At 38.3% G+C, this 15,269-nt stretch overlaps 1 protein-coding gene across 5 annotated transcripts in view; it reads left to right on the top strand.

The window, feature by feature from the left end:
- Positions 1–2,957: 2,957 nt before the first annotated feature.
- The window catches only part of PIGK (phosphatidylinositol glycan anchor biosynthesis class K), a 78,383-nt gene continuing 66,071 nt past the window's right edge, over positions 2,958–15,269 (top strand). For 4 of the 5 annotated variants that reach the window (XR_008380195.1, XM_053591743.1, XM_053591744.1 and 1 more), the window contains exons 1-3: positions 2,975–3,089; positions 7,072–7,125; positions 8,939–9,030. Coding sequence is in view for 4 of the 5 variants with exons in the window: in XM_053591743.1 (XP_053447718.1) it covers positions 2,997–3,089; positions 7,072–7,125; positions 8,939–9,030 (239 nt within the window). In the remaining variant the exon portion in view is untranslated. Of the gene's footprint in view, positions 3,090–7,071; positions 7,126–8,938; positions 9,031–15,269 lie in introns of all 5 variants that reach the window. The other variant, XM_053591742.1, reaches the window with a different exon arrangement.

The following is a 15,269-nucleotide window of genomic DNA, read 5'->3' as shown; positions in this document are numbered from 1 at the left end:
ACTTTGGTGGAACTTCAAATTAGGACAGCCTTTATGTAAATAAGTATGGAGAGTCCTCAAAGAACTAAAAGTAGACCTTCCATTACTAGGTATCTACCTAAAAACAAAAAAGGTAAAAAGTCATTTTGCCATAAGGACATTTATGCTAAAATGTTTATCGCAGCCTACCACAGAATCTTATCTCTCTGAATCTTTACCCTTGCGTCTCTGGAGTTGGACATACCACAAAGGTTTGGGTGATTTCTTATGCAGTAAAAGGTAACTCACACAATATCTCAAAGCATATATAGTACTCTCTTTTATCTGATGTTTTGCTTTCCATGTTTTCAGTTACCCATGGTCAACCTTGTCCCGAAAACAGGTTGGAAGTATGGTATGATATCTTGAGAGAGAGAGAGAGACCACATTCACCTAACTTTTATTACAGTTATACTGTTATAATTATTCTATCTTACTGTTGTTGTTAATCTCTTACTATCCCTAATTTATAAATTAACCTTTATGAAAGGCAGGTATATATAGGAAAAAATATACTATACACAGCCTTCAATACTACTCAAGGGTTCAGGCATCCACGGGGGTTCCTGGTATAATAGGATAGTCAATCCTTCTTCTGTAGATATGGAAGTATGAGACTGAGAGTGGGGAATATGTAACAGAGGAAATGGCCTGAAAAAAAAAATGGCAAAAAAGTCTTCTGTTTAACACTTACCCCATTCTTTTTGGGAACAGAGACCTATATCCCTGCTTCAGGCCAGTAGTGGAGAGGGGCAGGGGAATCTCTTTTGTTCTTTGTACTGTAGGAGATGGACCAGAAGGCCCAGTGTGTGGCTGGCTGGTGGAGTTTAGGTGTGCCTTCCAGGTGGGCAGAGGTCATGGCTTTGTCTCGGCATTTTCTTCCCTAGAGATGGGATGATTAAAATCGTAACTGCAGTTGAACAACAATAGCTTAGAATTGAGGGCCGTCCCTTTAAAAGCTCTGTATTTCTGGTTAGGGACAAGAATTTTGATTTGATACAATGGTCTACCATTTTCATCCTGTGCTGGCAAAATGGTTTCCATATTCATCCTTTTCCAGGGAAGTAATAAAACTCTTCCCTTCTCTTCAAACCACTTGTTCTCATTTTTCTGATGTGGCCTCAAGAGCAAATGCTAAGCTTTCAGTTACATTGGAATGTATAAGAGGAGGGGGGACTCTTGTACCAAAATATATTCCAGATCAGATAGTTGAAGAGTTAAACATGACATTAAAAAAACTAATAAAGTATTAGAAATGCGCTGCCCTCAGATGTTTGTACGGCTAGCTCTTTCTCGTTGTTCAGGTCTCAGATTAAATATTACCTCTACAACAGGTTTTCCCTGAAGACACCACTGAAAGTCTGTCCTTTCAGTTTCCTTAATTTTGTCTTATTCGTATCACTGTGAATTTATTGTCTTTTTCTTTTTTCTTATTGTCTGCTTTGTTAACTGGAATGTAAGGTTCATGACAGCAAGAACCTTCTAAATATTTCTTGCTGCAATAGCCTGGTATATTATCATTCAATAAATATTTGTTGAATTAATGAATAAATGGAAAACATTCTGGTATATTAACTTTCTAGGGTTCACATAATGGAAAATATAAATTTGACTAAGAGGGGTGAGGAACCCGCAGCCTTAGGGACAAATGGGGCCTTCTAGTTCCTTAAGTGAGGGTTTTTAAAATTTGAAGTCAATGGAAGGCTGCACTTAAAGTTCTGGAAGTCCCAATGTGGCCTAAAGGCTGCAGGTCCCCCACATCTAACCTAGCATTAAGCCTCTAGGAAAGTGCAATTGAAACAAACAAGTAAAAGAGAGAGAGAGACAAGAGAATGTGAAAAGCAATAGCAAGAAATATGGCAAGGGTATAATACACTTTACAAGGTATTATTCAAATTCATATGTAAAACATAAATATAGGAACAGAATATTTACATCAGAAGACATACAGAGAGTTTAGAAACATTAAAAAAATCAGATCTTGAAAGTAATCAAAAAACTACAAGTATAAAAACCTGGAGTTAACATTTTATACGAAGGAATTTAAAAGAAAAAAAGGCATAATTTAGCGTCAGGCAGAATTCTGATAGTACTATAAGTTTGTACATTTTGGAAAGCAACATCATTGATAGTTATTAAAATATTTTTGATTTTTTAGGGAAAATTATACAAAGAAAATAATTCAACAGATGTAAAAAGCCAACAGATGCACAAAGGTACTCTTCACAATATTATTTTCACAGTAACACTTAAAAACTTTGCACTGTCCAGTTGACGGACAATTATTTTGGCCGAGGCATTAGTAATGGATGGGATTTTATGTCATCATTAAATGTTAAAACTGTGAGGATTAAGAAGCGGTACGTTAATGTTTATGTCAAACTAGATGAGAAGCAGTATCTAAAATAGAATTCATATATTCAATGAAATGGTGGAACATATATACAGCATCTTTTTCTCTTTGAGATAGGTTTAGTTCTCTAATTATAGAAGACGTGAAAGAAACAAAAACTTAACTACCTTCCTTGTATTCACCCTTTTATTATGTAATAGACCCCCAAACCTAAGAACTGCAGCATTCGCTCATATTTCCCTTTGAAATTTGTCCAATTAATCACATTTTAAAAACGCTTGTTTTTCCCACATCCAGCTTCATAGAACTGGCAGCACTGAGCAAAAGAAAAAGGAGGAAACAGGGAAAAATTAAAGTTTATAGGATCACGTTCTTTCCCTCTTCCTCTCCTTCAAGTTTTCTTCTTCAATGTCGTATCTATTCTACAATACACAAACTGAAAAATGCAGCTAAAGATAAAAAGTCAACGCTCCGCAGGACTTCGTCCGAGCTAGGCAGGGAAACTAGCTAGCCGGAAGGTGGGGGCGGCGTCGCAAAAAAAAAACGAAACGCACAACCCCCCGCCGCTCTGCTTTACGGCACTCGCTCCGCCCCTACAGGTGCGGGAAGTCTGAAGCCGGCAAACATGGCCGCCATCTACTGCCTCAACCGGGCTGCGACTGCCCTGGCAGCGTTGTGGCTGTTGTTCTTCGGCAGCTTGGCAGCTAGTCAAATCGAGGTAGGAGCCAGGTTTTTAGACGACAGAGCCCTGGGAGGCTGGCTGTGTCGTGGCTGTGAGAGCCCCAGAAGATGACAGGCACACAGCAGCTCAGGGAAACCTGGAGTCGTCAGACCCAAGCCGGGCTGTGGGGTGGGGACCGGACAGGACAGTGTCTGTCTGTTTCAGCCTTTTAAAACGATACATTGAAAGAATGAAATCCTCAGAGACAGAGGAGGACTTGATTCTTTGCTCCTACGTCTTTAGCAGGACGTAGCAGGTCAAATGTCAGCACAGGAGTGCAGCACCAGCTTTCCTGCAGTGATCTGCAGCGCTCTCGCTTGATAGGTGTCCTGTGGGTACGGTTTTTATCCTGGACTTCCTCCCCATCGTGCCCCCTCTCCTTGTAACTTGGCCACAGAACATTGTGGCTCTCTGGAGTGCTTTTACTATCCCACTAATGATTCCACAGTCCACTTTGACAACCTAGATCTCTAGTATCATTTTCAGGTTTGCATGTCTATCTGGCTAAGGGGACAGGAAAGTTAGCTGACATTTTATTTTCTTCTGTTTATCCCACTTCTTCCTACAAAGACTCTAAATTCCTGCCTTTCGTAACCCAGAAATGTTCCTCCAAAAGTAGAGACTTGGGAGTTTGAATAAACAACTTTCTTTATTCCCCATACTAATTCACTACTGCCAATTCTAATTCACCAAATTCTATGATCTGAACTCTTAAAATTGATTTCATTGCTCCAGTTCCACTGGCTTCATTCAAGCCATGGTCATTTCTTGCCCAGGCTATTGTGATTATTTTATCTTGTTTCCTCTAGGCTTCCATTTTTCCTCACTTTAATGCTAGATAAGTCTTCATAAAATGTAAGCGTAATTAGATTATTCTTCTGGCTAAATCTTTTAAGTTTTTCTTCACTGCATACAGAATAAAATCTAAGCGTTATGATCTGACTCCAGTCTACTTTTCCAGTCTTTTCTATTGGAACCTTTTCTTCCCATCACCTCAGCACTTTGACTTTAGACCAGTGGATCTCAAACTTTTTGAATATGCACCTTGTCAGTTAATTGAGTGTGCCCTTCGTAAGTATTCATGAGTTACTGTTAATTTATGTAGTAAATGCTTATATGTAGCATACCTTTTAGATACTATAAATAAAAATAAATAGAAGTTCTACTGTTTTCCTCCATTATTACAGTGCATTATCTTGTATACTTCATTTTGGACACCATTATTCTTTTTTGTAGATGCACAGTTGCTGTGGTCTTTCACATTGTTTCCATGTTTTGTGCATCCTGTTTCCTCTGTCTATTCATTTACTAAAATGCAGTAAAAGCATAACCTCTGCAGAGTCTTTCCCTGTTTCTTGCCTTTGACTTAATATTGTAATTGTATGTTTAGCTAGCATAGCACTCATTTGCTACATGTGCTTTATAATAATAATGTCCCTATTATTCCACCATCTTTTACTTAAAGATGGGATCAAAAGTTCTCTAACTAGTTTGCCTTGACTCATTCTTTTTTTCTTCTAGTCTGTTCTCCAGGCTGCAGCCAGAGTAACTTTTTAAAATGCCTATCTGATCATGTCACTGACATGCATCTTAATGTTGCCTAAAGATAAAGAGCAAACTTCACTGTGACCCACAAACAAAACCCTGCATGCCTTGGCCTCTCATTACAATTCAAATTTTCTCTTTCTCCCTCATACTGCTAGTTATGTTAATCTTTTTTCAGTTTTTCAAAACCTTTAATCTGCCTTCTGTTAAGGGACCATGTTCCCTCTGTTTGTGGGACCATAATGCCTCTGGAATTGTCTTCCTTTTTCTCTTTAACTTTTGGGTATTAATCAAAAAATCACTTGTTTAGGGAAACCTTTCTGACCAGGTCAGGTCCCCTTATTATACTCTTTTATTATAATGTTTCTCTCTCCTTTATAGGGTTTATAGTTTGCCCTTTTTTGCTTAATGTTTGCTTATCCAATTAGTAGTAAGTACTATGACTACTTTTGCTCTTCATTGTATTCTGAGGACTCAGATGCCCAATGCATGTGTTACATTAATGAATGTTACTTTGTCTTACCTTTAATGTTTGATATTGTGACCAATATTAGGGAGTGAGTTAGCATTAGCATAATTGCAGAGATTTTAGAGAATCAACAGAAATAATTATTACATGATTGAGGGATTAAAATGACTCTGCAACATTCAGGCATAGTAATTTTGGTTGAGGATGTAGGGAGATTATTATTTCTTTCTTTTTTTTTTTTTGAGACAGAGTCTTATGTTGTTGCCCTTGGTAGAGTGCTGTGGTGTCATAGCTCACAGCAATCTCAAACTCTTGGGCTCAAGCTATTCTCTTGCCTCAGACTTCCAAGTAACTGGGACTATAGGCACCTGCCACAATGCCTGGTTAGTTTTAGAGATGAGGTCTCTGGCTTAGGCTGGTCTTGAACCTGTGAGCTCAGGCAATCTATCTGCCTCAGCCTCCCAGAGTGCTAGGATTACAGGAGTGAGCCACCGTGCCTGGCTGGAAGATTGTTATTTCTTACAAGAAACTCATGGGGGTAAAAACTATACGATATTACTAAAAATGAAATATTACTCATGAGAAATTTCTGGCATAAGCATTTTTATCTTGCATTTTTATTGTAGAGAGTAACCACTTTGATAGAGGGATTATCAGAGTACATTCTGAAAGGAGATTTTGAAAGTCATATTTTTATTGTAAAACCTTTATGTAATACCATCACCTCTTATTCTGAACCTATCAGTCATGTGGTTATAGTTTTCTATAACAGATTCTTGCTTTGTTTTCTGCCAGTAAAGGCACTTGGACCAGGTATCCATTCATTCAAAATCCACTATGCACAAAGCATACTTGAGCCATGCCAGTGAATATAACTTATTAAAGTCCCTCCCTACTGGAGCTTACATCCTATTCAGCAGAGACAGACAATTAATACACAGTATAAATAAGTTAATTACATATAATGTAAGAAGCTGATAAAATGGAAAAAATATATCATCAGGAAAATAAGGAAAGTGATGGGGTGAGGTTGCAAGTTTAAATTATAGCTGTCTTAGACTGCTTGGACTGTTATACAGGAATACCTGAGGCTGGGTAATCTACCCAGAAAAGTTCTGCAGACTGTACAAGACACATGGCACCAGCATGTGCTTTGGTAAAGTCTCCTTGAACTTCCAATCATGGCAGAAGGGGAAGGGGAACAGGTGTTTCACATGGCGAGAGTAAGAGCAAAGGGCAAGGGAAAGGTGTCACTCTTAAACCACTGACTCTCATGTGAACTAATATGTGGAGTGAGAGCTCGCCATTACTCCAAGGACAGCACCAAGCCATCATGAGGGATCCATTCCCATGACCAAAACATCTGCCCCCAGTCCCTGCTGCCAACATCCGGGATCAACTTTTGATATGAGATTTGGAGAGGACATCAATACCCTTGTTAGATTTGTTGAAAAATTTGTATATTCTTTATTTAGCACATTTTCTACTTTTTAAATCAATCTCAGGTGATGGGAAATAGTAAGATGTGAATTATATAATAGAATACACATTTGTTTGCTTAATACTTTATAATTTTTTAAAGCATACCCATCCTTACAGTCCTTTAAAATAGTAGTGTGATGTGGGTGAGCATTGCTTTCATTTTGCACATGAGAATGAGTGTCAAGGAAGTTAAGTATCTGAATCAAGGATACTGTATTTAATAATCAGTGTTTAAGCCAAGATTGAAACCTGGCTCTCCAGATTTCCAGTTCAGGGCTTTTTCCCTTAACACTGTAGTATTTTAAATTATTGGCTCTTTTGGTTCTTTATTTTGACCACAAAGTCAAATATGAGAATCTTTATAAACTTACGTTAAGACAGCTGTTATTACAACTGTACAAACTCCATGAGTCTTAACTGTCCTTTATCAGACTTTACCTGGGAATTGTGGCTTTTTCTTCTAATTGTTTGCTTTATTACTAGAATCAAACAGAACAATTCTTTAGAAGTGGCCATACCAACAACTGGGCTGTTTTGGTAAGTATATTCTATAAAGCTGTACCTTGCCATTCATTTACAGAGCTATGGGTCTGGGAAATTTTGTGTGAATCAAGTTTTTGAAAATAAAATTTATTTTTATTTATCTTATATACAATAGAATTTTTTAATTTTGATTTGGCCATATTTTAAATTGCATCATCTAATAATATTCTAGTAATATTCTTTGCCCTTAATATATCTGTCAAGTTTTGATCTGTAAATAAATATAAGAATAAATTAGAATATTATTATTAAAGGAAGCATTTTATAAAAGAATTATTTTAATACACATAACTAGTAATTTTATTTCTTTTCTATAATAGTTTATAGATATCCTCTGTGTAATCTGATTTTATTTTTTAGTTTTTCTTTTCTTTTTTGTGATTTTTGGCCGGGGCTGGGTTTGAACCCGCCACCTCCGGCATATGGGACCGGCGCCCTACTCCTTGAGCCACAGGCGCCGCCCTATTTTTTAGTTTTTCTATCTAGAAAAATAATAAATGACCATTATAGAACATTCAAATTATACAGAAAAATTTAAAAGAAGACAGATTAATTTTGTTATGTGAATTTTACCTCAATTAAAAGAGAGAGAGAGAAGACAAGGAAAATGTCTTCAAGACCCATATCCCAGAGTTGATATTTTGGTGAGCTTTTTCCTGGTTCTCTTTTCATATAGAAGCACAAATATGTAAAGCAGTGGTTCTCCACCTGTGGGTGGCGACCCACGGGAACTGTATTAAAGGGCCGTGGCATTGGAAAGGTTGAGAACCACTGATATAAAGGCACATGAATTATATCATATCTGCTGATTCATAACCTCTTGGCATTATCTTGGGTCTTTCCCTGCCAGTAGGTATGGTGACATGCAGTCTTTTCTAAAGGCTTTCTTGTGTTCTATTTTATGAATGTATCATAACCCCCAGTTCGTGGCATTTAGGCTCTAAATTTTTCAGTATTATTAACAGTTCTGTGTTGAACACGCGTTTATGTACATCTTTATGAACTTGACTAATTTTCTCTTCAGGACAAATTACTAGGCATAAGAATCTGAAGCCACGGAGCATGACTGCCCTCTAGAAAGGCTGTGTCTCTTTTTCTAAATTCAAGTCAACTGTATATTATTCACTTTTTTCTTTTTGACTGCTGGGAAACAAATTAAATTTTGTTTTAAATTGCATTTTTTAGATTCTTAGTGAGGTTCACTTATTGGCCTACTTTGTTCTTCTGCCTTCCCCCCCTCCCCCGGTGTGAATTAATTTTTCTGAATTTATAAATACATATGTTTAATTCCCCAAATAGAATACATGTGACCCATTTTGTTTTTTCTGTACTCACCAACCTCCCCACATTGATACCCTCCTGACGTTGACCTAATTTTCATAGACTGAACATGCACTACGTGTATATGTCAGTACAGCAGGCCTAGTTCCTTATGCTGACCAGTTTAGTACAGTCCCTCAGCTGGTCAGCTTACAGACGTCGTACGTATTTGGAGAATAGTTTCACTACTGAGATTTCATTTAATGACACTTACATGATTAGAAGATACAGTAAATTGACTTAATGAAGAAACAGGTACAAGGATTGACTGGAGGAAATAATAAGGAAATAAAGAATAGGTTCAATGAGGGAGGAAAGGAAGTTTCTTTCTTTGAAAAAGGGAACAGAGAGTGTGCAGCATGTCAAAGCCAGTAATGCGTGTTGGAAAAAAGGCAAGTGTGGGACACAGAAGTTAAGAATATAGTGGGAATGCGAAGAAGGTGGGTAGAGGAAATGTGTAAAAATCACTTTTGTTTTAATACTTCAGGTGTGTACATCCCGATTCTGGTTTAATTATCGACATGTTGCAAATACTCTTTCCGTTTATAGAAGTGTCAAACGACTAGGTATTCCTGACAGGTAAGAAACCTTAATGAAGCTAAGCTTTGAATCTTAATAAAGATCACTATTAGATGATTGTTACTATATTTGTATTTTTGTGTTGTTTTTGAAAAAGATAAACCTGATTTGAAGTTTTTTGTCGTTGTTAGAACATACTGCCATGTAGTCTAAAGTAGATGTTACTTAAAACCACAGTGGCAAATTATATGTATAAAAGAAACATCAAACACTAAGGTAAAGAAGATTTAATAAAGTGTGATCGTTTAGTGTTATTTATTTAATTATTAGATATCTCAGTTAGGATTTCAATGTGGGAACAGAAGGCAATTCTGACTGACGCAAGCAGAAAAAAGGATTTATTGAAAGCATACTGATTAGTTTATTGAATTGGTAGGAGTGTAGTCTTATGTCTACCAAATTGGTAGGAATGTAGCCTTAGAACAAAGAAGACTAGATAACAGGAAAAACCCAGCTGAAAATGAAGACATAATAACACCAGTCTGGGGACAGTAATGGGGCTACCTACGCATTGCTGGTGGCTAGACTCAGCCCTGTGTAGCTGCTGCTGTTGCCTTTGAATCTTAATGTTGCTACTGCTCCTGCTGCCAAAATCCAGCCTTTAGCTGTCCCAAGTTCTTACTGTCCTAACCCTTACTGAGTTCTAGGTGGGAATGTCGCATTGGTGGAGTCTGGGGTAAGTCCACAGAGTGAGTCTGTGGGAACGTGGCACTGTTAGCTTCCGTGTAGGGAATGTGCTCTTGTGTATAGAGAGACTCAAAGTGGGAAATTTCCTGTTCAGGGACAGAGTTCAAGTACTCAGCAGCCCCCCTACACTTTTACCCAGCTGTGTCCTCTACATTTGGTTTTTCTAGGGGAGGTTTGTTTTTACTGCTACTAAGGCAGCAATGTCAGGAAAATGTCTATTCAGTTATTTGGGTCTGATTCATTGGTACCTGTGAAGCAGTGTGAGAGAGATTTGTAGTCAGGTGTGTGTGTGAAGTCTCACTTCAGTGATGAATTTAGTTAAGTCACTTTGCTGTACTAGGCCTGTTTTTTCATCTGTTATATTGTATTAATAGTACCTTCTTTGGAGGATTTAAGTACTTAACAGCAGAAACAAGTAGAGATAAGTAGAAAGTGCTGAAGAACAGAGAGGAAGCAGTGAATGGCTCAGGAGCTTATATTACATTTTGCATAAATGGATTATTTAAATCTGAGAAACTGATAATATGAACCATAATATAATTTTATTTTTAATCTAAAAATTAAGCCAACTAGGTAGTATTTCTGTTTTCAAAATCACATTAAATTAAGTCTAAAAAGGAAATTGATTTGTTATCTCAAGTACATGGGTATAATTCTTATCATCTGTCAATTGGTTCTTATCAGATAGGTTTATGTGGTTAGTCTTTTGGTTTTTAACTGCTTTTGCTTCCATACCTGACATATAGCTCCAGGGAATTACTATGCATGGCTTGACAATAGTTTTTACATCAGTAAATAAATCTTTTGCCTGTTTTATGAATCAGTCATTAAAATACATTTAAATGGCTTAGATATGATTTGGAGGGAGTTTTTAGAAATAGAAGGTAGTGATAGAATATATTTTATGTATTATGTTTGTATATCATGTTTAGTACAATTCTTTCTGAAGATGATTTTTTAATTTTTGTTTTTTTATTTCCTTGCTTATTTTGTATTTTTATTTCTTTGCTTTTTTGTTATTGTTTTTTTATTATTATTAAATCATAGCTGTGTACATTAATGTGATCATGGGGCACCATACACTGGTTTTATAAACAGTTTGACACATTTTGATCACACTGGTTAACATAGCCTTCCTGGCATTTTCTTAGTTATTGCATTAAGACATTTATATTCTACGTGTACTAAGTTTCACATGTACCCTTGTAAGATGCACCACAGGTGTAATCCCACCAATCACCCTCTATCTGCCCAGCCTTCTGCCTCCCTCTCCCACTTCCCCATATTCTTAGGTTGTAACTGGGTTATAGCTTTCATATGAAAGCCATAAATTAGTTTCATAGTAGGGCTGAGTACATTGGATACTTTTTCTTCCATTCTTGAGATACTTTGCTAAGAAGAATATGTTCCAGCTCCATCCATGTAAACATAAAAGAGGTAAAGTCTCCATCTTTCTTCAAGGCTGCATAATATTCCATGGTGTACATATACCACAATTTATTAATTCATTCGTGGATCGATGGGCACTTGAGCTTTTTCCATGACTTAGCAATTATGAATTGGGCTGCAATAAACATTCTGGTACAAATATCTTTGTTATAATGTGATTTTTGGTCTTCTGGGTATATACCTAGTAGAGGAATCATAGGACTGAATGGCAGATCTATTTTTAGATTTCTAAGTGTTCTCCAAACATCTTTCCAAAAGGAATGTACTAATTTGCATTCCCACCAGCAGTGTAGAAGGGTTCCCTTTTCTCCACATCCATGCCAACATCTCTGATCTTAGGATTTTGTGATAAGGGCTAATCTTACTGGAGTTAGATGATATCTCAAGGTAGTTTTGATTTGCATTTCTCTGATGATTAAAGATGATGAGCATTTTTTCATATGTCTGTAGGCCGTGCGCCTGTCTTCTTCAGAGAAGTTTCTCTTCAAGTCCCTTGCCCAGCCTGTGATGGGATCACTTGTTCTTTTCTTGCTTATACGTTTGAGTTCTCAGTGGATTCTGGTTATTAAACCTTTGTCGGAGACATAACCTGCAAGTATCTTCTCCCATTCTGAGGGGTATCTGCTTGCTTTATTTTCTGTGTTCTTGGCTGTGCAGAAGCTTTTTAGTTTGATCAGGTCCCAGTAGTGTATTTTTGAAGCTGCTTCAATTGCCCGGGGGGTCCTCCTCATGAAATACTCACCCAGACCAATTTCTTCAAGGGTTTTCCCTGTACTCTCTTCTAGTATTTTTATAGTTTCATGTCTTAAGTTTCTAATCTGACTTTTGAATTGCTGCTCGAATTTCTAATTCCAAATTTTCCTCCCTTCTATTAATCTTGTTTGCAATCCAAATTCTGAATTTGATTTCTGACATCTTGGCCAGATGTTTATGAATGGGATCTTCAGTTACATCTGCCATATCTTTCCTTGGTGGGGCGGGGGGGGGGGTTGATCTATTCTGATTATTCATGTTACCAGAGTTTTTCCCCTGATTCAGTCCCATGATTATTTTACACCATTTGACTTTTCCCCTGGAGCTTTGTCGAGGACCCGTACAGTGCTACGGCCGGAGAAATTGGGGACCTGTTTGGTGTGGTGGGGCTAAGTGGTTCTCTCTTGTTTTCAGTTGGTCTCTGACCCTAGTGAAACAGTTACTCTGGGTTGAAATGTTACCTTCTTGGAGAAATGCCAGCAATTAAGTCACACACACCCCCCCCCCCCCCCCCCCCGGCAACAATTGGAAAAGGAAAATCAAACCTTCCTACAACCACACATTTAGGGCACCACTTGAATAGTATAGTCCTTGGGCAATTGGCTCAGTTCAAAAGGTCCAAATCAGTTGTCTCAGTCAGCACCTGTGTCAGGTGGGAGAGCTTAAAATGTCTCTGGCAACTGGATTCTAGGGGTCTGTTGAAAACTCAAATATTTTGAACTCTGCTCGTTTGTTTGTGGGGCACTCCAAGCTGTTCTCATGGGGGAGGGGACTCCTGTTTACTTGGTGATGGATTTTGTACCTTTTGTTTGTATCCTTGGGGTCACAGCTCATCTCAGAGGGGTTGATGTGTGTTCTTCAACCTTCTTTCTTGGTGCAGCTCTAATCCACTGGTTACTTGCTAAATTTCTGTCCTTGAACTCTCCTTCTGGATGGGAGCCTCTGTGGAAAGCTGGCTTCAGTCAGCCATCTTGTCTTTGCCTCCGAAAATAGTTTCTTTGGAGTCGAAGCTTGCCTCAGTAGGGAAGATGAGCAGTTATCTATCTCATCTCTCAGCTCAGCTCCCCTCCTGCAGCTTTGGTGGGTTCTTTCTGGTCGTTATCTCTCCCTCCGGACTGGGGCTTCTATTGAGAGCTGGCTCCAATCAGCCATTGTCCCCCATTCCCCCTCGTTCTTGTTGAAAGTGAAAATTGTAGTTATGGAAAATAGCCAACCCGAGGATTTAGCAAAACACCAAACTCATTGAGACCAAAGGAGCAAATAAACAGATAAAAAGGCTACCAGACACACAAGCCCACAGATGCAGAAACAATCAGAAACACATAGCCATACAGAGAACAACAACAAAAAAACTACAATAAAATAATGATAATCGTAAAATAATTGAAAAAAGTAAAAAAATGAAATGAACAAACAAAAAGACCTCTAAAAACCTGATATAAGCACTCTGAGAAACCATAAGAAGGGAAGAAGAGGAAGAGAGAAGGGAAAAAGGAAAAAAAAAAAGAAGTGGTGTTCATAAGAAAATTAAAAAGGAAGAAAGAACAAATTACAAATAGAAAAAATAAAAATAAAAAATATGTAAAAAAAATAATAAAAAAATTTACAATAGCTCCTCCAAGGAAATGATGAGGAAAAGATTAAAAAAAGGCACCAACCAGAAAAAAATCATTCTTGTATATATGTAGAAATATATATCTATATGTATGATGTAGGGATCAAGTTTTGTAGGAATATATTTATAATGCAATATACTTTCTGGACACCAGGTGGCGCTGTGAGTGGTTCCCATGCTTATACCTGGTTCACAGTTTACACTGTTACCACGGTAACTACCCTACCTGGCCCATCGCCATTTTGGAGTTTCTGTAAAAGTTTATTATCTAATTATTGTCCAACCTTAGCTGCTCTGTTCCAGACAGCACTCCTATCCGACCTCCCAACTTGGTGCAGGAGTCCACGCTTCACAAGTCTTTCCTCTGCTCCCACGTTCTCCTGTAAACTGGCAACTGCAATCGGCTGTTGGGGAGGGGCTTGCTGCTGCTGGCTTTAGCTGCTGCCGGCTTCCTGCGGCTGCAGTGTACGGAGACCTTATCCTCAGTTTTTGTGGCTCAGAGTCTCACTTTTGAATCTGGACTTTTGAGTCCAGCTACCCGCCAGTTCACTGCACAGCCTGAACTGCCAGCCCACACCAATATTCCCCACTAGGAATGGTCCAGTCTGTTTGATCACTCCTGTTGTTCTGGAGGAAGGTGTCCACCATTTCGGACAATTCAAAATGTCTGTTTCCTGGGCGGGATCCCTTCCCTTCAATTTTCCATCGGGTTGCTTAGCCCCTTGTGGCTCTCACCGAGACCCCTTTTGGGTCGCTAAACTTGGCTCAGGAATAAATTTTCATCAATTGGGTTTTGCCAGGAATTGCAAGCTGCTGTCCTCTGTGAGGGAGGGGCCTGCTGGCCAGCATGGCCAAGCAGGGTAAATCTCTGCAACAGAGTCCGTGGTTTTAAATTACACCTCATGTACAGCAATCCGTCAATTCGCTGTGTGTCTCCTGCTGTCTGTCCACCAATAATTTACATGAGGAAAAGGTCCAGATCCCCCTTCCTCTCACCTGATGACTTGGGAGAGGTGGGCTACACATCTGTCCTGTCCGCCATCATGCTCTGCCCTGTTATTGTTGAGAGAGAGTCCCTCCCTATGCCCTGAACAGACTGCAATGGCATCATAGATCACTGCATCCTCAGACTCGGGCTGTGGGCATCCAGCTGCCTCAGCCTCTGGAAGCCACAGGGATTGCAGGTACTCGCGGTGCCTGGCTGGGTTATTCCTTTTCTTAGGAGTCGGGGTCTTACTCTTGCTCAGGCAAATCTTGAACTCCTGAGCTCAAGCAATTCTCCTTCCTCATCCTCCCATAATGCTGAGATTATAGGCGTGAGCCACTGTGTCTGGCTGAAGAAGATTTTTTAAAAACTTATTTCTGTTTAAAATGTTTGCTTGTCTATATCTCTGTGTATGAAATCTTCATTATGGGAGTGATTTGGGGATTTAAATAAGTGGTGATTTAAGCCATTTGTATTTAATGAGTAGAAATCAATAGAAAAGATTTTGGTCAGCAGGTGTTGGGTAAATAAATGCATGACTTGGAAATATTTTATCACTTGTGCAAAGCAAACACTTAAACTTGGAAACTTTAGAGGTATTTCTAAAGTTTGAACTTTAGAAAATATTTATATCCTTTAAATTGTGTTAGCTTAGGTTTTAAAGAATGTTAATTTGACATTAAAGACATTTTAATAAATACTCAGAATTTTATAATATTATTTCAAGATACTGACTCAGAGAAAAGGGAT

The sequence above is a fragment of the Nycticebus coucang genome, chromosome 5 (assembly GCF_027406575.1).
Source record: "Nycticebus coucang isolate mNycCou1 chromosome 5, mNycCou1.pri, whole genome shotgun sequence".
NCBI classification, from domain to species: Eukaryota; Metazoa; Chordata; class Mammalia; order Primates; family Lorisidae; genus Nycticebus; species Nycticebus coucang.
This window is presented reverse-complemented; position numbering and strand designations above follow the sequence as displayed.